The 23,090-nt window shown below is 40.1% G+C and overlaps 1 protein-coding gene across 2 annotated transcripts in view; it reads right to left on the bottom strand.

The window, feature by feature from the left end:
- Positions 1-2,022: 2,022 nt before the first annotated feature.
- Positions 2,023-23,090, bottom strand: part of LOC124115826 (HCS2 neuropeptides-like) — a 66,544-nt gene continuing 45,476 nt past the window's right edge. For both annotated transcript variants that reach the window (XM_046476978.2, XM_046476970.2), the window contains exons 2-3: positions 5,745-6,182; positions 2,023-2,443 (exon numbers count right to left, since the gene is read on the bottom strand). In XM_046476978.2, the coding sequence (XP_046332934.2) occupies positions 2,370-2,443; positions 5,745-6,168 (498 nt within the window). In that variant the 5' untranslated portion in view covers positions 6,169-6,182 and the 3' untranslated portion in view covers positions 2,023-2,369. The remainder of the gene's footprint in view (positions 2,444-5,744; positions 6,183-23,090) is intronic.

The raw sequence follows: 23,090 nt of genomic DNA, 5'->3' as shown, positions 1-23,090 counted from the left end.
GTGTGCGTGTGCGCGCGTGTGTGGTCAATTTGTACTAGTTCGGACTAATATAGTTGTATATAGTTCTTTACCACTGAAATACCATGCCGCAGTTTAACATGGATACCCCCTAGCTGAGTTCATAGCGGATATAACTGACATACTGTTCAAAGCGGCGTTAAACCAAATCACTCACTCACTTTGGATTGATTCACAGTACGCCTGTTATAGCACTTTCGCCACTGTCATTTATTAGGTTAGATCTGCGTGATGGATTTATCCAAACAGTACTTTTCTCGTCTCCAAATCAAAGTGAATCATCTCGATGTGTTAGAACTACAGAAACAGGCATGTCCTCTCTTACTCTGAACCCTAATTAGATCGTCTAGTACTTGATTGGACACAGACACCATAACGTGGAAAGGTGAGGTGAAATTGGGTTTTGTGTCGCGCTCAATATTATTACACTTCTACAACGACGTGTGTGCACGTTTGTGTGTGGTGCTTGTACTACCACGGACTAATGCCGGAGATATAGTGTTAGCCCACTGAGATAACATGTCACTGTTTACATAAATTCCCCACTCAGACACAGTATACTGACTCCGAGCCGACCACTTCTTTGTTTATAGCCTTAATGCCGAGCACCAGGCAAGGTAAAAGAATCACCGGCTTTTAACGTCTTTTGATATGACGAGACCGGGGGTCGAACCACGGACTCTCAGCTCTTCGGGGAAACGCTCCATCCACCAGACCACGGAGGTGGTTGTACCGTGAAGAAGACGCCACTGCAGGTGTAAAGGTCGTTTTCAGTGGTGGGGCAACTACAAACACAGTATTGGTTCTGCGAAGCAAACATCAACACAAATATTGTCATGATCTTTCGGCAATACTCTGTCATTATGTGACGTGTGTGAAATGGTACCACAATGCATCGCATCACAAAGAAACACTGCTCAACGGCGCGAATCTGAGATTCAACAAAATTCTTCTTCTTGTTCTATCAGCACCATAACTATTTTCACCATACAGGTAACGGTGAACGGTCTGCTTTCTTTGGACTTCAATCACACTTCAAGCCGACATGCCGTGACAGAGCTGAAACCACTTCAGCCATCCATGACATATGTACGCCGAACATAATATGTCATTTTTTGTTTTAGCTTTTATATGATCCGTCGTTTTTAATATTTTAACCACAGTAAATCTTGCTTCTTGTAACTGACTTTTATAGGTTGTATTGGCAGTATAGCCTCAATATACCCTCGACAGGGAGTGAATGTGTGTCTTCGTGGATTGTCAGGTGTAACCAGATACAGTTTGAACACTAAATACACTGAGTGAGTATGGTTTTACGCCGGTTTTAGCAATATTCCAGCAATATCACGACGGGGGACACCAGAAATGGGCTTCCATATTGTACCCATGTCGGGAATAGAACTCGGGTCATCGGCGTGACGAGCGAACGCTTTAACCATTAGGCTACCCGACCGCCCCCTAAATACACTGATCAAGGCGTGTGTGAGAGGCACGCTTTCGGATGACTGCCTTTCGTATTTAACTGTTTAGCAATAAGGAAGGCAGAAGAAGACACTTGGCCCGGTAGTCCTAACCTAACACACTCAAGAGGAGTGAGTGAGTGAGTGAGTGAGTGAGTGAATGAGTGAGTGAGTGAGTGAGGTTTTATTCCTCTTTGAGAAGGGGACACCAGGCATTGACTTCACACAGGAACAACGAAAGAAAGTAGGGTATTACTACATATCACTATCCATCAACTTGAGAAGATTCAATATTTTCTTAAGCCCATCTTAGGGTGTTGTGTTCGTATATAATTATGTACCTAATGCATCACGTGACAGGAAATGACGTAATGTGACGTCGGATCAACGTCGTATTGATCGCCCAACTTCCCCTCATGACAGCATGTTGAGCGCTGGTTATTTCAGGACTGGGCGTTTGACGTACTTTGAGAGACATCACAGAAGAGTCAGTATTTACGTACTATGCATGCAAGGTGTGTTCAGCTGACTGAAAGACGAGTACTGAACGTTTGGAAAAAAAATGTTTAATATTTTTTCTCAAGAAAATATAAACATCAACCTTTGTGAGAATTTCTTGCTGTCTCTTTTTGATGATTTGTAGAAACCGAAATATGCTTGATGCGATATGTATAACACACAAAAAATACATTTTTACGTTTTCAGTATATTAACGATTAAATCTGAATCACTGAATCTGAGAGTTTGTTTGTTGCTATAGCAACTGTTGTGTCACGACTTTTCCGTTTCCTAACGACTGTCAGCAGTGGGATCTGGTTCACGGCTCAATGTAAGGTCACCACGTGAGGTCATCGCACAGTCCATGCTGTAGTTGCCCAAATAAGGAAATACCTAAACAAGATGGCGTCGTTTCCTCGAGTTAGCAATTCCGTTGACGAATTCTTCACGTGATAAACTGTCATCACCTGGTGGGAAATAAGAACCAATTATTTTTTTATATATCACATAAAACTGCTTACAGTGAACTCTCATTAACTCGAACTCCTTAATTAACACAAAATATAATAACATAATAGTTCTGGCAGAATCTATACAATGATCTAATATCAACGCACCGCCTCTGAAGTGAATATGATAGAGTTTGATTGTTTGTTTGTTGTTTACCGCCGCACTCAGAAATATTCGAGCTATATGACGGCGGTCTGTAAATAATCGAGTCTGGACCAGACAATCCAGTGATTGACATCATGAGCATCGATCCACGCAATAAGGATACGATGACATGCATCAACCAAGTCAGCGAGCCTGACCACTCGATCCCGTTAGTCGCCTCTTACGACAAGCATAGTCGCCTTTAACGCCAAGCATGGGTTCCTGAAGACCTATTCTACCCCGGATCTTCACGGGTCGTATCTTTACGCCTCTGCCAGGACAGCGGAAGGTTGTAGGTTACAAGATGGTACTTGTTGTTACCCTAAAATGGTTTTCTTTCAATAAAACATGAAAGTAAAGAAACATTTCGTTCTTCATTAACTGCTAAATCTTTGAAATGAGTATACACTTTAAAGTTCGGTGTTTTAATCTCAGAATGTTTTGCTCCACAAACTAATAACAGAAAAGTCTTTGCAATGTACATGACCGCCTCTTAAATCCAGAGCTACAAAACACTCTCTACATGCATGACAAAGGGGATGATTTCAGTTTTTTTAAAAGTCATCTTTCCCTTTATGTCAAGCACAATTTATTTTTTCAGGTGAACAAAAGACATGCCTACGCTGAGTTTCGCGGACACCTGATACCATCGCTGTTTGATATATCTCGATTCATAAACACATGCTAAGAAATAGTCGGAATCGTACAACGGAGATACCCTTTGATTGTGGACATGTTTCTAACTTTTGTTCCAGAAACACGTGTTAGTCTGCGTGGGCCATGAAAGCACATGCCTAAGATTATTGATAGAGATATAGAGGATTCATCACGAGTGTTTTTTAATATGGGAAATATCAACCGAGTCTTAGTTAATCGGTATTTGCCGAGCCTTTGGTGAGGCAAATACCGATTAACGGGACGAGGTTGATATTTCCCATATTAAAAAACACGATCGATGAATTCTATTTATCATTTTCACATTTTTGCTTCCAAATTAAGGAATAATTGCATTAAATATTAACATCAGCAACTTGTCGAAATCTTACGTATAGATCGTGCGTAGTGATACATGTTTTCCATAGCCATGTAAACCAAAATAAACAATTCGCTGCGAAGAAAAGTTCCTCGGATTATTTTAAACAAAATACTTGAACAGACTTTTGCAGAATAATTGAAACTTTAATAACGGTAACCACAACGATTCTGTGTAATCTGATTATATCTCTGGTGTAACTTCACTTATAATATATAGTTTCAAATCAAACCGCTCGCTCTTCCGGTTATCTAATTTGCATATCTAATTTGCATACTTATGTCATTGGGGTATGACATACATGTTTTTATGTCATAAGCTTATGTCATGGATAAATGCTTAAGTTAAATGATAAAAACATCTATCTTCTCTGCAATGAGGATTTATTTTTAAAAAGGACTTTTTTTATGTTTTGAAGGACAGTATGTCCAGCGAATACTCTTTTATGCAAAACCAGTTGCCTCATTATATTTTAACAGTATTAAAAGCATCCATTATTTTTCGTAATTTTAACTATGAGTAACCAGTTAAACGAAACGATTTTGCTGTCTTATATAGTGTTTTGCACTCTAAATGTAAGTAATATACCACGAGTGTACTGTACAACAAAACCTTGCATGGAGAATACACTACGAGGGGCGCAGCCGCGAGAGGTTTATTCTCCCAGCAGTGTTTTAATGTAGCCAAACAACGACCACGAGTCGTTTATTTCTTATGGTAAACATCAACATTATTTACAGCCTCTTTAAGGGTGTTAACAGGATTTACAAGCTTTATAAATATTTATCCGTATTTAAATGAGGATGACTCCCTGAATACAATCCGATCTGGGTAACCCGGTTCATTTTATGAACACGTGGGTTGCACAGTAAGGAGAAACTGTGCCAAGTGGATAAATGACGGCTGTCATCTGTACCTTTTCTGCTATAACAGATTTCAATATCTCGCCAACTTTTGGATGCGATCGATCGGCCATTGCGTTAATCTCTTACAATATATCTGTCTTTGACAGTGCGCATGATGCCCTGTCGAAACGGTACAACTATCACATTTATATGTCTATCAACGACACACCACTTTTGCCCTGTGAAAACGGTACGACTATCCCCATCAGATACTATAAATCTTGAAATTACCCCGAGCGTGAATTAAATGCGAAAACTGCGAGTCGTCTTTGTTCGCATTAATGACGGTTCGCATTTATGTCTCCAGAATGACTATCAAGAATAAGACGGCCTGACTGCACACTTTGGATAGCGGAAATCCCAACTTGAATATAAACACAAACACGGTTTTTTGAGGCGCAGTTGTAGTAAGTATATAACAATGTCATACAAAGAATAGGAATTACACAACAGGAATCAGGTGAGCTATCTATCTATGGCATACATCAATTTGTGTCAATGTGAACTACCTGAGACCTGATGAAAGGTTTTACATTTGAAATGTAAGACCCGCAGCGTCAGGTTTCAAATGTTTAATTCTATCATGACAAAATTAAACGCAAATTCTTTAGGACATTGAGTGAAACAGCATCGGATATCGATTACAATGTAGGACAACATGACGCAACAGTTTTCAAGCTCTTTGAAGTCCAAAAACTTGAAATACACGTTTTTAGTCAATTTCTATTGTATTTCCTGTAAAGAGATCTGGTGGCACACATATTTTGAGTATAGAAACCGAAAATCTGCAAGTTTCAAATGTTGAAAAATTCTTCAAGATCATGGTAGAATACAGATTTAATCTCCCGTGAATTTCCCTGGTTAGAATTGGTATGCGACAAACGGAATCGGGTGGACTTGCTGACTTGGTTCAAACAAACAAACAGATTTAATATGTTTCCCCAACAAAGGACAGTCGGGATCCCCAAAGGCTAGGAAACGTTTACGGAAGCTAATATAAGACCACTTGACGAATTGCACATTGCAGTAGACCTGTGGGAACCCTTGGACGCAATGAACATCTTCCAAAAAGACAATACTCGATCACCAAAGGGACCACAAAGTGATGTATAACAAAGACATGTCGACGTTTTTCCGTCAACTATTAGACATCAATTATCAAATGATTCTACTTACCATTAGCGTCCCAGGCAAAGAAAAGAATGGGCGCTGGTAGACTGAACGATGTTCCAAGCCCTGTCTGGGGTTTTGTCAGTGACTTATTGTCTTCATTACTATTTGGGTAAGGAGATCCCTTAGGAATCTGGAGTTTGGCTTCTACTTTACTGACGTCGCTTCCGTCATTGTTTCTTCGGCCTATCCTGGGGAAGGTATTTTCATCACTCTGGGTGAAGAAAGACGCCCGTCTCTCGATCCCATCCCTAAACGTGTCCTCCACCCCTCCACTCCTACCTATCCGGGGGTATGTGTTTTCACTACTGGCGGTGTAGAAGCTGCGGCGGCCGATGCGGGGGTAGTCGTTGTCCTTGCTGTTGGTCCAGAAGATGCCTGCACAGGACCCCGCCACTGCGAACACCAGGAACACTAAACTCTCCTTCATCCTGCGCCGGGGATCTGTGAACAGTGAGTGAGTGAGTAATGACTGACCGAAATATTTAATTCAGCAAGTTACTGACACTGTGGAGATCAGTTTGGGGTCAGTAGGCCATTTTATCTTACACACGCCACATGCCACATGCCACATGCCACATGCCACGGTGAGTGAGTGAGTGAGTGAGTGAGTGAGTGAGTGAGTTTAAAACCGCTTTGTATATTATTTCAGATATACCACGAGGTGCTATCTTTGTTCGTTTAAAAAAAATAAATTTAAAGTGCTATCTTTGGTGAAACCAGCACGGGCATGAGACTGACAAACTTAGAAACATAATCAGGCCTAACCGATTAGAACCCACGATCATAGGCTCCTGGCACGCCCAAGGGATGCAACTGTGCACAACGAATTGCAGCGCCTTTGACGAATGTTCGTGTTCCTTGCAGGAACTGAAGCTAGGGTTGTTTTTCTCAAATGCAAAGCTACAGTAGCCGGGACAGATGGCGTCATCAAGTGATAGAAAACACCGGAGATTAAGTTGCGTTACGCCATGGTATTATTTAGTGGTAGGAACAACTGATTTCAGTATTAGTTACGTACGTTTTGTGATAGCTGGTAAATTGGTGTCAGCGGTGTCCACTTCATTCATTCACTTAAATGCATTAATAAACAACACTGTAAATAACAGCAACGAAACCCTTTCCAGATTCAATAGAAATCTCTGCTAAAGCAGAGTCGGTTGCACGAGTGGGACTCTTTCATGATCATATGTTTATGAATCAAATAGTGATGACACCAGGTGTTCCAAACATGTTTAAAGTATGGAGATGTTGTATGTGTTTAGACCCAAAACGTGTTTAGATATGACACACCAAGTGTGTATTCCGTTTAGGATTTAAACACATCGTAAACATAATAAACATGATGAACATTTATAATAAATATAATTAATATAATAGATATAATTAATAAATTTATAAATATGTACACCCGTATAATGTTTTGTCAACACGGTGGTCGCAACTATATAGGCAACTGAGAAGAAATGTGAATTCCCTTTCATTATCAACTCCCTGGGGAGTACATAACATTGTGACGGAAGAAGCTATGCCCAAGTACCTCCAATGTAATGCCACGTTGGCAACATACCTATCATGAGAACTGTTGACATTAATATTGATGACGAAGGTTCATACATGAGAACGCCCACAATACAGTCTTAATCGTAATAATGGGTTCTGACAAATCGAGTGAAAATAACGGACAATACACTGTCGAACAGCTATCGTTAAATGTCTTGAGTATCTGCTTTCCAAATGCTCATTTTAGAATAAATTGCAGCTGTGGATACAAAAAACGTAACTACAAAAATACTGAAAATGGAGAATGGATTTGAAAAGGTGTTTTTTTAATTGACTGCCCACATGGTGGCGTTAGTATTTGCTCTTGATGCTCTTGTTTCCATACATATTTATCGTGTGGCATCTCTTTTGGGATTCAACCCCGGAATCGTTTAGAAGCAAAATATTTGGTTCGTAATAGCTATTCATAAAACCAGCACGAACTCGGCAATCGCAGGGTCCAATTAGTTAGTTTGTACAAAGAGTGGAGCACTCGTATGAACAATACCGTCAAGAAATATTCAACGCCTCCATAACAGTGAATGTCACAAGCGTTTCAAACGACAACCCCATGAAACTACATTGTAGAGATGAAACAAGGTGACTGTTTACCCTTTCAGATTATACGCATGGCCTGCACTCTTTCTTATAAACTATGTCAACGTGAAGCGGGATTGTCACATCAAATTGAAAAATAATTTTAGTTCTGACAAATATTGCAGTAAATATTCGAGGAACATTATACACATGTTAGATATTTGAGCAATGGGCTATAACTAATTTGAATTAAAGCGCAGTTTGACTCAAGTTTTATATTCGAAGAATGATTGATGTATTTTAGCCGCAGCCCCCTGTCCAATCTAGAATATGGAGTTCAAATGTCCCCAAGGAAGTATAATCGCCGATTTATCATTGTAAACTACACGAACGTAGGATGGCTTTAATACCGTAGATGAACACGACGATGAAAGAAAACCTTAATGATACAGGCGTGAGTTGCATTTAACAAATGCATCCGATAGTTTATAAAAAAAAGTATATTGCTCTTTGGCTGCAGCGATCCGTAATTTCAATCTTTGTTCAGCGATGGCAGATGGAAAGCGTGATGTGTACGTCATGAGGATGTTGTATCGTTGCCAAACGGTAGAACGAGGAAGTGAAGTGTAAACCTGACAGTGGACAAAACCTATTGCGAAAGATACAGAAATATGAGCTTTGCTCTTGATGAATATTGTTGAGGATAATAGGGGAATGAACTTCATGAAGGAAAATGCCAACATCTGACCCATAACAACGTCGAAGGAGACATGGCTCCCGGAAATTCGAGATGGTGACGTCGGAGGTGTTTAACGTTAAACAATGGCTGAGAGAGGTGTACCGTAATGCCGTGGCAACTAATAGACACAATCTGAAAAAATTGGAGCATATATGTATGTGCCTTTATTGTATTTCTAAGGATGAAATACTGTATTTATTGGTTAAAATGAAAAACACCGATAGGGTGAGTGAGTGATTGTGGTTTTACGCCGCTTTTAGCAATATTCCAGCAATAGCACGGCGGGGGACACCACAAATAGGCTTCACACAGTATGCCCACGTCGGGAATCGAACCCGGGTCTTCAGCGTGACGAGCGAACGCTTTATCCACTAGGCTACCCGACCGCCCTAAAACACCAATGGAAATAACATGACATCACCATATATGTAACATGAAATCACTATAAAAACATGTTATTGAGGGCGGGGTTAGAATTGATTTTTTCACAACATGTACAATATGGCGGTAAATCGAAATGTTGTATCATAGGTGTGAGTATTTATTGTGTAATATGAGGTTTCAAAACCCGTAGGAACAATACACATAACAGAGCACGTGACACAAATTGCAGACTGATAATTGCTTCTGACTTTTTTTAAAAAGCGTCAAAAACCTTCATGGATTCCAGGCGTTCACACAAAGCTCAGCTTATCCTGTCCCCCGGTGACATTTGTCACAAACACATGCAAAGGCAATTCAATTGTTTTTCTTAACAGACACGGACACGTATGGTACAAGTCAAGATAAAAAATTGCATCGGATTTGAAAATGTCCACGTGTCGACCACAAACCTTTTTGAAGTTATACTAAGGCCTTGAATGTTGTAATCGTGATGAACCAACTGTTGACCAAAGCCATATAACTCTCTTTAAAATCGTGACTTGATTGTACGCAAAACAATGTGAAATTTAGACCCCAGAGGCTGAAGGTGCTGCAATATTGCTCGACATAAGGAAACGTAGACTCTTGGTAAGTTGAAGTCATCCCTCATTATGCATAGATCTAAATATGAAACTTCTTGGTCAAATGCCCTTGTTAATATTTTGCCAACTTGAGAAGAATTCCTGTCTCGTAGGTCTAACGAAACAAACAGAGGAGCACAAGTTTTGCACTAGGAAATGGCTGCTTCTTGCCTAAAGGTCCTAATCCCAGATTCTACATCAACGAGGAGGTCCATAATTTCACATATTGTTGCGAATCTTTGAAGATGTAACTATATCTATGGTCACCAAGTTTAAGTGAAAATGCCCTTAAAGGTTGATTTGTGGGATAGTGGAGTATAAATTACAAGCATGTCACTGACACTGTTGGGATCAGTTTGGCGTCTGAAGCCCTTTAACTGCCATACGCCACATAAGTGAGTGAGTGAGTATGGTTTTACGCCGCTTTTAGCAATATTCCAGCAATATCACGGCGGGGGACACCAGAAATGGGCTTCACACATTGTACCCATGTCGGGAATCGAACCCGGCTCTTCGGCGTGACGAGCGAACGCTTTAACCACTAGGCTACCCGACCGCCCCTACGCCACATGAAGCAAGCTGAATCTTGTTGAATGTTTCATGTGAATTGTAACCCAGGATAAGACCTGGGTGATTACTTTGATCCAGAGTAAGAACCTATGGAGGGGCGGTGGAGTAGCCTCGTGGTTAAAGCGTTCGCTCGTCACGCCGAAGACCGGGTTCGATTCCCACATGGGTACAATTTGGGAAGCCCCTTTCTGGGTCCCCCGCCGTGATGTTGCTGGACTATTGCTAAAAGCGGCGTAAAACTCTACTCACTCATTCACTTGTTGAAACAGGGGTAACGTGGCCTCACCCCTTTCAAAGACGTACAAGTGGGTGGCCTCAGTTGACAATTTTTGGACGTTAAAGAGAGAGTTAATCATTCATGATCAGACCATCAGTGGGCAATACCATGCCATTAGCTGTGAGAGGCTATCAAGGATAAACTTCGAGGAAAGCTCGGCTCCGTGTGCTATTGGTTTAGGACAATACACCTACGCACAAGTCAGAGTTGCAGTGGCGGGAGCTGTAGACGCAAGCTCTGCCTTTCGTCCTCGTGTTCCTTTCTCCTGACCAAGCAACTGCTCATGTTTTCTCTTCCCTGAATTAACATGACACCTGCTTGTAGAGTTTTAACATGGCAGTTGCCTCCATCTGGGCCGTCTTGGGTACTAAGCATTCGTCACCACTCGCCCCTTTCTGTAATCTGCAAGAAGACTCGTCCCCCTATCGATGAATGTTATGTGCGAAAATACGACAAACCAATCAGAATGCGCGTATGATTTCAAGTTCTTCGTCAAAGAATCCCTCAGAAATAATTTTTGATTTTACATATGTCTTGCATCTAAAAATATACTAAAGACACAGTTAGATGTGTTCCATCATACTGTATAACTCCGCATGTCCCGATGTGATTTAAATTGCATCTGCAATATATATAATATATGGGTAAAGATGTGTGAATCATTACGCAACGAGTTGACAATTGTTTTAGGTATGCCCGTTTGCGCTAAGACGGAGCCCGGTCGCAAAAATGGCAATGAGAGGGGCACGAGTCGCTATTCGGCTTGTCCCGGAATAACACGAGTTGGTCACGAATGGGGTACTAAGATGAAGACTTCACAGAGCAGGGATAACAAGGCTATAGGGGCGGTGGGGTAGTCTAGTGGTCAAAGCGTTCGCTCGTCACGCCAAAAACCCGGGTTCGATTCAATGCGTGAAGCCCATTTCTGGTGTCCCCCTCCGTGCTATTGCTGGAATATTGCTAAAAGCGGCGTAAAACAATACTCACTCACACACACAGCTAGAACATCACTGGACGAGTCAAAGCAGAATACATTGAAAAATAATGTATCAATTATTATTCTGAATGATTTTCTGTGTGAGATTTGTTAGAACTCGTGGATGGTGATATAATCCATGACCGCAAACTCTCTTTTCTGAAATTACGATAATTTTTTTGTACACGACCAACTAAACAGGGTTCCACCAGCCACAATGGCATGCGTGAATATGTACGTACCTATTTTGTGACCTAGCTTTATATATATTTTTTAGGACCCTTGCCACTGTAAATCTTTGTTAACCACTGCCAACCACCAACCTATTATATCCTGAACTTCACCGTGAGAATACTGTTACTGGTATATGTCTGACTAAGCGCTATTTGATTACAGTTGAGAATTCCCTTTATTTAACATTAACCCCCCGTTCCATCAAAACCAAATTCTCACTGGCTTAACAGACATTGCAACATGGCATACGCGATTAAATAAACATTTATGCCAATAGTTCTTGTTGCGCATGTTTCATTTAGAAAAGAAAAGGAATATCCGCTAGCTAACACATGGCAACATACAGACAATCCTCCCACTGATCTGATCTATGGGCAATCCATCATGTGGACATGCAGCACAAAACAGATATATATAGTTAAACAGCGATCAATCACGCGGTTGCACCCTAATTGCTCAAAGCCCGTGTTGGCGTGGAAAGTTGATAAACTTGGTCTAGATGGTAAAAACAATATAACTAAACTAATATAGTTAAACTAATATAATCAAACTAATAAACGGTATTGATAATAATGATGGTGATGATGATGGTGAGGTGAGGTGAGGTGAGGTGAGGTGAGGTGAAAGTTGGTTAACGTCGCTTTCAAGGTCATTGCACTTTTATAGCGACGTGCATCCATGTGTGTGTGGCTGCTTGTACACATTCGAACTTATGTCGGTCTTACAGTGCTAGGCCGCTGAGATTGCATGCCGCAGTTAAAGACTCATACCCCATTCAGACACAGTATACTGACTCCGAGTGTCAGGCAGGGAAACAACAAGTACCATCTCTTAACGTCTCTTGGCATGACGCGGCTAGAGGATAGAAACACCGACCTTCTGCACTGCCCGCAGACGCTCTGTCCACTAGACCACAGGGGCGGTCCGCTGCTATTAAAGCATTGTCCAGTTTAAGATTCTCACATAGCCCGTGTGTTATTTCGCTTTAAACATATTGATATATATATACTATATATTGTGATATGTTGGTAATTGATTATTTATTCCTCTAAAGGGGATAACAGAACGTCTTTTGGCATGACATGGCCTTGGATCCAACTACCGACCTTCCGCTCTCCGGAAAATCACTGGATTGTCTGGTCCAGACTCGATTATATGCAGACAGCCGTCATATAGCTGGAATATTGCTGAGTACGGCGTTAGACAACACACAAACGCTCTTTGCACCACAGGGAAGGTCGCCCAATGTTAACGTGGTCTTATTCATGATGAGGCCAGGTCGCAATGTTGCCTCATTTGAATGTTGCAACAAGATAGTATTATTTTGATTGACGACAACGAAAAGACCTTTTTACAGCTTCTCAATGGTCGCTTATTTATTACCTGTCACATATACACAACAGAGTATAATAAAACCATAGATTTAGATATTATGAATCGCAAGACAAACACTTACTGAAAGTTCAGAAGAAACTAAGTTATCTCAATCAATACCTTGTCTGGTTCCTTCTTGCCATATAGGGAAATATTACAATAACCTGCCGGCAGTAAATCACCAGGTGGGCTGTTTATTGCCCATGATACCCTCATGGGTACTATTTGCTGAAACGTCCAGGAATGCTTGCCAAAACCTTATACAGAAAAAACGATTCACATTACTATGGTAAATATAAGGCGTCAACGCCAGAGGAATAATCAATCTCAATTATCTGCCGAAACAGATTCCACTGAGCGTAAAAGAGTGTTCGAAAGTATATGATTTAATCACTGAAAATGAGTCGTGACACCAGGTGTGAAAAGATTATGAAAATTCTATGTACATTTATTTAGTATTTAACTGACCATGGGCGATATCGCTTTAATTTTGAGTTTTTGAATAATAAATTCATTTTCTCTTCCTTAGTACATACCAATGTACATGTAAATAAAATGTTTGAATTTTGTAAAAACCTTTGTCCAACACTAGTCACAGTTTGGACATCCTCCCAGGACGCTGAATGAGTTTGTGGCATCCTCTTTCATTTACAAATATGTTTATTTATATTTTCATATAATAAAAAATAGATTAATATTTTCGAAAGCAATAATATCGGCCTTATAGAAGTTCCATCTATTTTATGATCGCCTGTCTTACATGATTATTCTGAAATGGTAATAATTTTTTTATTTGACGTTTACAGGATATACAGCTCATACAGTTTGGCCCTCTCTATGAACGTTCATACTCCACTGAACTCAGACAAAATGACGGTCAATTCTTAAATCATTAACATCGAATCCCAGCCCTCGTTGCACTCAAAGGCCTGGGGACATCCTGTTACAAGACGACCTTTCCGTCGAATAATCAGAGCGTCGTCTGCGATATCACGAATATGGAAGTCCTAATGTCTTAAACTTTTCTAATCATGTAACCTCGAAAAGGTTATCACGAGGCATTCTGAGCGATATTTACGCACTGTAGACTAATTCAATTGAAATCCTTTGACCCAGAAGAGACTTTACTGTCATAAAATCTTTACAGTTTTAATGAGATTATATTTCAAAGATACCATCCTGGTCATTTTTAATTGATTTCACTGATAATAACCACGGGTTATTGGACGTATTACGGTAACAGTAAGTAGGGCAATACAAATAAACACCAACAAGTATCTCATATACGCTTGTTACGTACCTCTAATAAACATTAGTTAGATGCGAATCCCCAAAGTGATTGCCAAGTATTCGTGTCTCATACTACCCTAGTTTAATTGGTCTATGGCTTTATTTCACGGTGAAATCATTTGGGGAACACTGTTAGGAAATATTGTCTCTCGACTGCCTGTTTGTTTAAGCATCTTTGTAACGAACCAATCACTGATATCCGTCGTGCCCTCGCTCCTAACCCTCTCGTTATCAGATCTTGTCAACTTTTGATAGTGATATTACACTACAACGTATAATTACAGTAAACTACGGTTATAACGAACACGCTTATAACGAACTGACGGATATAACGAACTTACTTTTTTGGTCTCGATTATTTGCTGTAGTTATGCTGTACATATGCTTATAACGAACTACGGTTATAACGAACTAAAATTAGTAATCCCTTTGAGTTCGTTATAACCGTAGTTTACTGTAACATAAAACCGAATCCATAAACAACTGTGATCATATTGTGACTTTTAGAAGCTCAGGAATGAAACTGCCATTATGTTTCTGAAGTACACTATTGTTTAATTTGCTTGAAGACGAATTTCAGGGGTTTTCTTGTGATTTAATTTTGTATTTAATTTTATAATTAAAACCTTCAACTCCTTCCAATTATTGTGTTCCGTTAAGATACTTAGAAATTAATATTTTCATTCCAGAGATGGCATAATATTCAAGAGTGATTTCCAAGATATGCATAAATAGAGCATAAAGCAACCTTGCTCTCTTGAAAAAAGGGTTGTCGTGTACAAAGTTAATAATTGTTCATCATAATCATACAGTCTTGATTAATTATTATCAATTTTTAGTTAGCAAGAACTCTTTATCAGCAGAACTATTTTTGAGTTCCGGGCAATTTTGGGCGATCACTGATGGGAACTTTTCTCTGTATCAAATTACAATCTCGGTGCTCTTACTGGGAACCAGACAATCTCGGTGCTCTTACTGGGAACCAGACAATCTCGGTGCTCTTACTGGGAACCAGACAATCTCGGTGCTCTTACTGGGAACCAGACAATCTCAGTGCTCTTACATTTTGATACCAACATATTTGTTGAAGACATCAAATTGTCACAGGTTCAGCCATCGATGAGAGTAAGTCACTTTAGTAAATTGAAGCCAATGTTATTGAACAGACCTTAATACATCAAACGCAGATAGCATTTCAAAGAGTAAAACAATGTAGATGTTATCTGAGTCTGTTATAGGTAATTGTTATACAACAGTTCCTCCTCGTAGTTATGTTTAAGAGATATATTTTGACATGTCTGACGTTCATTGATGACTAGACGATTAAGACAAAAGTCAGTATAATCAACGGTTATTAAATTTGTTAGAAATAAGCACATATTTAAAAAATTTCATTTTGACTTTTGTTCAACCATCGAATAGTCAATTCCCTTCCACTGAATTACCCACCTGAACGAGAAATAAAGGAGACCAGTGTCACCACCTCGTATGTTTCATGTTTGAAAGAACCCATGAAGATCCGGGGTAGAATAGGTCTTCAGCAACCCATGCTTGCCGTAAAAGGTGACTATGCTTGTCGTAAAAAAGGCGACTAACGGGATCGGGTGGTCAGGCTCGCTGTCTTGGTTGATGCATGTCATCGATCTCAATTGCGTGGAACGATGCTCATGATATTAATCACTGGATTGTCTGGTCCAGACTCGATTATTTACAGACCGCCGTCATATAGCTGGAATATTACTGACTGCGGCGTTAAACAACAAACCAACCAACCAATCATATTTGAAAGAGTTAGAAAAGTCTCTCTACATGACTGTATAACAAGACGGCTGACTTCACCCTGTGTTGTCAACTTTCCCAGCAATATTCATTTCACTTTTCACAAATTTAAGGTACAAACGAAGTTTTCAAAGAGCGTTAAAGGACTCTTTCTCAAAATGCTTTTGGTCACGGTTACAACATTTAGGGCTTTAATGGTATATGTGTGGAGGACATTTCCAGATTTTAACATCAGTGACAGAAATTATGACTTTGTCTAAAAAAAATTAAAAGCGACGTAAAACCATACTCACTCACCCAAAGTGAAGAATTGACTTGTTTTTGCATGTGTTTGTGACGGATGCCACCGGTGGGGCAGGATACGATCACCTTTTTGTGAACACCTGGGATCATCACTATTTGACAGTGATTCATAAACACATGCTTATGATATAGTCGTAACCGTACAATGGACTCTGATTTCAGAAGAGACCGCCTCCGTGGTCTTGTGGTAGAGCGTCCGCCCGGAGAGCGGAAGGTCCAGGGTTCGATCCCGGGCCGCGTCATACAAAAAGACGTTAAAAGATTGTACTTGTTGTTACCCTGTCTGGCGCTCGGCATTAAGGGGCTAAAACAAGGACTGGTCGGCTCGGAGTCAGTATACTGTGTCTGAGTGGGGTATTCATGTTAAACTGCGGCATGGTATCTCAGTGAGCTAGCACTATAAATCGGCATCAGTCCGGACTAGTACAAGCAGCCACACACACACATACACGTGCATGCACGTCGCTATATAAGTGCAATAATCTTGGACGCGACGTTAAACCCAATTTCACCTCACCTCACCTTTCAGAAGACATTTATTGACATCGATTGATTTCTTTTTTTTGACAACTTTGTAAATTTCTTTTGTCGTCAAACCAGATGACAAACATTATATTCTCCCGCTGAATCATTATAAGCAACATTTTCATTTGGCCTCCGATGACTATAGGAGTTCTGTTTTGGCAAAGCGCTAGCGGCACGATCAACGGTTACGAATCTGGTTATGAAATAACTACATATATTATGAATTGTACTTTTTTAATTTTGTTTGGTCAGATCATTTTAATAAACCTTTTTGACGCATCAGTGACAAATATGTCTGACCCAATTCCATAATTTTGACTTGAACAATATGTTCCCGTGTTTGTTCAGGTGAACAATTGACTTGCCTTTGCATGTGTTTGCAACGGATGCACCGGTGGGAGAGGATACGCTCACCTTTTTGCGAAACCTGGTATCATCACTGTTTGATGGTGATTCATAAACACATGCTTATGATATAGTTGGAAAAAAAAAAAAATAAAAAAAAAAAAAAAAATATATATATATATATATATAGTTGGAATCACGCATTTATTATGAATATGAAAAGGGTTTTGTCCATTTTGTTTATTATATGTATTATTAATCTTATGTATCGTTTCATGGTGTTTGTGTTTTGCAGAGTAAGCACCACTGACCCTGTGTTCGAGTCCCAACAAAGTGTTGAACGTCGACCCACAACAAATTAGTCATTCCTCCCACATCACGCTAACACGCCGTGACTTAACTGAAAATGTGTTCAAAACGGCGTTAGGCCAAACTCGCTTACTCTCGTAGAATCCTTGCGACTACTCATAATCCCCCATGTCTATCTACAGAACACACATGTAGTGTCGTAAGATCACTTAGTGTCATATTATAACACTTATCTACGATAATATGATTACTGGGCATGACATGACAATACATGTCGGTCCGTCTACCGAGCAATGTTGACCTTTATACAAGAAATCTCCAGCTTCCCTCGCTTGTTGCACCATTCACATCCACGTCACACAATTAGCCTATGACAGTGTCTGACACCTACACGCCTTGGATGTCTCAAGAAAACATTTAATGATATTTATCAGTCATTTTAAGGCGTGTTAGTAACTGCATAAAATTTGATTTAATCTTATCGAAATAAATGTAACTCTTGTTATAACGAAACCTCGATGATATTCGGAAAAAACATCTCATCTACCAATGCTTTGAGATACTTTGCCGTTGTTTTTTAGTGTGTGTTTTACGAAGATGAATTTAATTCCAATAATGCCATATTATTGAAAACCTTTATTTCTAGGTAATGAAATACACCCATAACAAATACATCCTAATCAAAACAGTGAGTGAGCATGATTTTACGCCGCTTTTAGCAATATTCCAGCAATATCAATGCGAGGGACACCAGAAATGGGCTTCACACATTGTACCCATGTCTGGAATCGAACCCGGGTCTTCGGCGTGACGAGTGAACGCTTTAACCACAAGGCTACCCGACCGCCCCCTAATCAAAACAGAATACAGATCTAAACATAAATGGTCACAGATAGACCATTCTTCTAAGGCGGTGCAATTCGCTATGTAGTGTTACGTCCCTCAGACGTACAAGCAACCACATTCCTCATTTGCCCTAATAATGTTTCATAGATTGTGAGCAGCATAAAAGTGCTCATGGGTTTCACCAAAGTGGTAAATGTCTAAGATAACCATAACCTCGGCCTTTCCTCCCACATCAAACTAACACTCTGTGGTATAATTGGAATACTGTTCAAAGAGGCGGTAAACAATCTACTATACCATGCAACCTCTTAACACGAAGTCCCTGGGGTCATGGTAAATATGTGGTGAACATTTCCAAATCTGACCCATCAGTTATCAAAATGATGTCCGATGCAATTCCCTATTTTGACTCCTTTGACTTGTTTTTGCATGTGTTTGTGACAGATGCCATCTGTCGCGTAGGATACGTTCACTTTTCACAAACGTCTTGAATCATCGCTATTTGATAGTGATTCATAGACACGTGCCCATGATAAGCTCGGACTTGTACAATGGTCTCTGCGTTTAGTAGGGATTTCTTATGGTGACTAAATTGGAGGCGTCACTTGTCACTTGTAAGTAATAATCTATGGAAATGGTTTTGTAGGCTTTATATTATGATTATTGAAATAAATTGTTAGAGACCATAATTGTCGATGTCGGACCATAATGACCATTCGGAATATGCATGGCGTCGCTGTACAAAGCGATCTCAGCGCTAAGGTGATCGAACTCCCATACTTTTACATAAACTTAGATAACGCTGTTTCGCAATAAGTTCCATCATATTAACGGTATATGTAGTAAAAGGTTATACCAAGGTTTTACTGTAATCAATACAGATTATACTATTAATGGTATTGGATCAATATTAAATATCTTTTTCATTTGCCGCATACATGACAATCAACCTTTCATTTCTGTTTTTAAACATTTTAAAACAGTTTTCCGTTCTTCATGACTCTGTGACACATTGCAATGATCTGATTATTTGACGAACACTCAACATACGTTGTCGTTAGAGTTTCCGTTGCGTATTGCTGTTTAGCGTGTGTTAGACGCGCGATCCGACCAGCAGGTGTGTAAAGCAATATCCTTTCTCTACTTACGCAGGAAAACAATGAGGCGGCACATGTGTACAGACTCTCCGAATTGCATTGTAATTACTTGAAAACGGACAAAGATACATTGCGCCACGCCTGTATAAAGCGGAGCTGGTCGGTTTGTTAAGTTAGTGAGAAAACATTACAGCGCAGTAAAGGACTCGATTAGTGTCATTCTCGTATTCGATGTTGATACTGCTCTGAAGTCTGCCCAATACCACACGTTTAATCACCGACAATAATAGTAGCCAAAGCTTGTAATTAAGTCGATATGGAGATACAGCCGTCATCAAAGCTTCTGTCTGCCCTGGTAGACGTGTTAAGAACGTCGAGATGACGTTAGGAATATACCAATGGGTGCAAAAACACCACAAATACAACCATTATCATACAAAATTGATATTGATAATTATGTAACAGGTGCAGGTACAACAGTACAGCTATCATTCGTTTACGTAAATCTACCTCAAGTGTCATTTGTAAGAAGCTGGGGTTTTGATCTCATGGTCAGGGGTCCCTGAACAATGATTTGCATCAATGACCCCTTGACCAATTGACCATCCCTGTTGTAATGTTATATTACTTGTCGACACAGGTGACGATTGCACAGCGTGAAGTAAGGTTACTGTTGAAGCGTTTTATCCTTGTGACCTTTATGTTTGCTGCACATAGGTTCCAGAAAAGACTATTTTTTTGTCTCTTTGTTCTGTAACGAGAGTCAACCAAATCAAATGTCCGTTCAATGTATTGAACATCCAACTGAAAGAAATACAAGTACACTTCCTAGCAAAGAACGTTTACACTTGAAAATTAGATTGCCAAAAAAATTACAATTACAATTATTAGAACGTTACTAGGCTGAAACCAGTCGTCGAAATACGGTAACCTTCAAGTCCATTTCTTGTTTGTTTCATTTTTAGAATTTGGCTTTGAAACCACAGCAATATTTAAACATGCATACACGAATGACATGAAAATGACGAGCAAGTTGGGAGATCATGAAAACATGACATTTTTTTATGGATAATAGTTTCTGTGTCGTTAGTTACACTCTTCAAAAAAAGAAACGCACAGGTAGTATGTAGTTCATTGAACCTGAGTACACAAAAAATCCCGTATATAAATTGGATATATGTTATTGGAAAATGTTGGTGGCCTGATATTAGACATACGGTGCGTCAAAACGCAGCTATTGTCGATTTGCAATGTCTGAAACGGCATTGTTTTCACACTTGTTCAAAACTGTCATGGAGGTATCTACGTCATCGCAATGCCACAGTTCCGGAGACTGCAGGACGCATCCCTGGTTTGAAGAGGATATCGGACCAGACTGTCAGGAACCATCTTCGCGAAGCCGGAATCCGAACCAGAAGACAAGTTATCGTTCCTGTTTTGCAACAGATCCATCGACAGCGTCGCTTGCGTTGGTGCCATACCATACAGCCTTGGAATTTAAGAAACTAGAGACGAGTGTGGTTTAGCGATGAATCACGATTTCTTCTTCACCGGCGAGATGGAAGACAACGTGTTTATCGTCGTCGAAATGAGCCCCACATTGTGTACGTGAATTCGACAAATTCGGTAACGGTAGTGTCATGGTGTGGGGAGCCATATCCTACACCACGAGATCTGACTTAGTTGTGGTTCAGGGACATTTGACAGCAAATCGCTACATGAATCGATTTCTTCAACCTCACCTTCTTCCAATCATTGACCGCCAGAGGGAGCTGTTTCAACAGAACAACGCTCCACTGCACACATCTCGTGTCATGGTAGACTACCTGCATAATGCCAACATCAACCTCTTGTCCTGGCCGTCGAGATCTCCAGATGTCAACCCAATCGAACACCTCTGGGATGAACGCGATCGACGTGTACATCAACGTCAGAACACGCCGCAGACACTCCCACAACTGGCCAACGCGTTACAAGCAGAATGGCGAAGAATTCCGCAGGACAGAATTCGTACACTTCTCCAGTCAGTGCCGAGGAGATGCAGAGCAGCGATTTCTGCCCGGGGAGCTCACACAAGATACTAAGTTAAGCGCAACCTTGTGGCCTTATGTGACATGACAATGAACAGTTTTCAATGCCTTCGTACAACGACAACGTGAAACTATCGTGCTCCAAAATGTTATATTTGTATCTATGATATTAAATGAAATATATCGACTTTATTAGGTACAATAAATTTACAACAAATCTACCTGTGCGTTTCTTTTTTTGGAGAGCGTACATGCAGGATTTGCTTGTCACACACTAAGGCTGGCTACGTAGAAACAATACTACTGCGTAGGATGACCTCTACATATGCCAGTCCATGGGCGTATAGGTGCCAAGATATATCTTGTATACAACAGCGCAAAAATGTCCAAAATCATATTATTGTTTACAATTCCGACTAAATTACAAGCATGTGTTAAAGGTGAGCTCGATAAATAAAAGTAGTATATTTCAAGAATAATATTCAGGAACAATATTGATTTTTGGAAACATTTTTTTCAAATGAAAAATCTGGCTTCAGACTAATCGGCTGAATCCATTTAAACTATATTTTGTTGCAATTTTCAAACATGATCTCTCATATGAGTTCTATTTCATTTCATTTCTCTAGCTACCAACAAACACGTTCAGCGAATCTTCATCTTTATTCAATGTGTGTGGGGTATGACGCTCGCGCAATTAACCGAAGGCATGTTTCCCAAATGAGTACACTTGACGCCCCATCCTCTTGAAATACTTTAAAAGTTTATTTTTTTATAACATGTAGGAACCATTTGTGTTAAATGTCGTCCCGATTCGGCACGTGGCAATTATTTTACTCTTATTAAACAAATATCTTCTCAAAATCACCAATAAATGATAAAGGCTTTGCGGGGTGAGGTGAAATGGGGGTTTTACGTCCCGTCCAAGATTATTGCACTTGCATGCACGTGTGTGTGTGCTTGTACTCGTCCGGAATGATCACGATTTATAGTGCTAGCTCACATGCCGCAGTGTAACATGAATACCCCACTCAGACACAGTATACTTGTTTTAGCCCCTTAATGTCGAGCGCCAGACAGGGTAACAACAAATACCATATTTTAACGTCTTTTTGGTATGACGCGGCCGGGGATCGAATCCCCGACCTTCCGTTCGTCGGGCGGACGCACTAGACCTTGGAGGCGGTCTAAAGGCTTTGCGAGTATTGCTGTCAACTTAAAGAAGTTTATGTTAAAAAAGAAACTGAACTAAAAATGCGTTCTATCTAAACGAATACCAGTATCAAATCAAATTATATTTATAACTTGTCACCGATCACCGAAAACGCACACATCTACTTGTCTACTTGTATTGCATGTCCATGCTGCCTGTCGTCATTTGAAAACTGTATTCGTAGCGTTAACGCCGCACTGATGACCGAGGTTTTAAATTCCATAAAAAGAAAGAATACTGAAGTTGAGCTCCACACTGTGAATAAAGCAACAAAACCCTTTCCATATTCAATAGAAATCTTTGCATAAAGCAGAGTCGAGAGCACGAATCCGACTATATCATGAGCATGTGTTTATGAATCA

This window comes from Haliotis rufescens, unplaced genomic scaffold (assembly GCF_023055435.1).
Source record: "Haliotis rufescens isolate VD_foot unplaced genomic scaffold, xgHalRufe1.0.p SCAF_4, whole genome shotgun sequence".
Classification (NCBI taxonomy): Eukaryota; Metazoa; Mollusca; class Gastropoda; order Lepetellida; family Haliotidae; genus Haliotis; species Haliotis rufescens.
The sequence above is the reverse complement of the archived record's forward strand: the minus strand, read 5'-3'. Positions and strand labels throughout refer to the sequence as shown.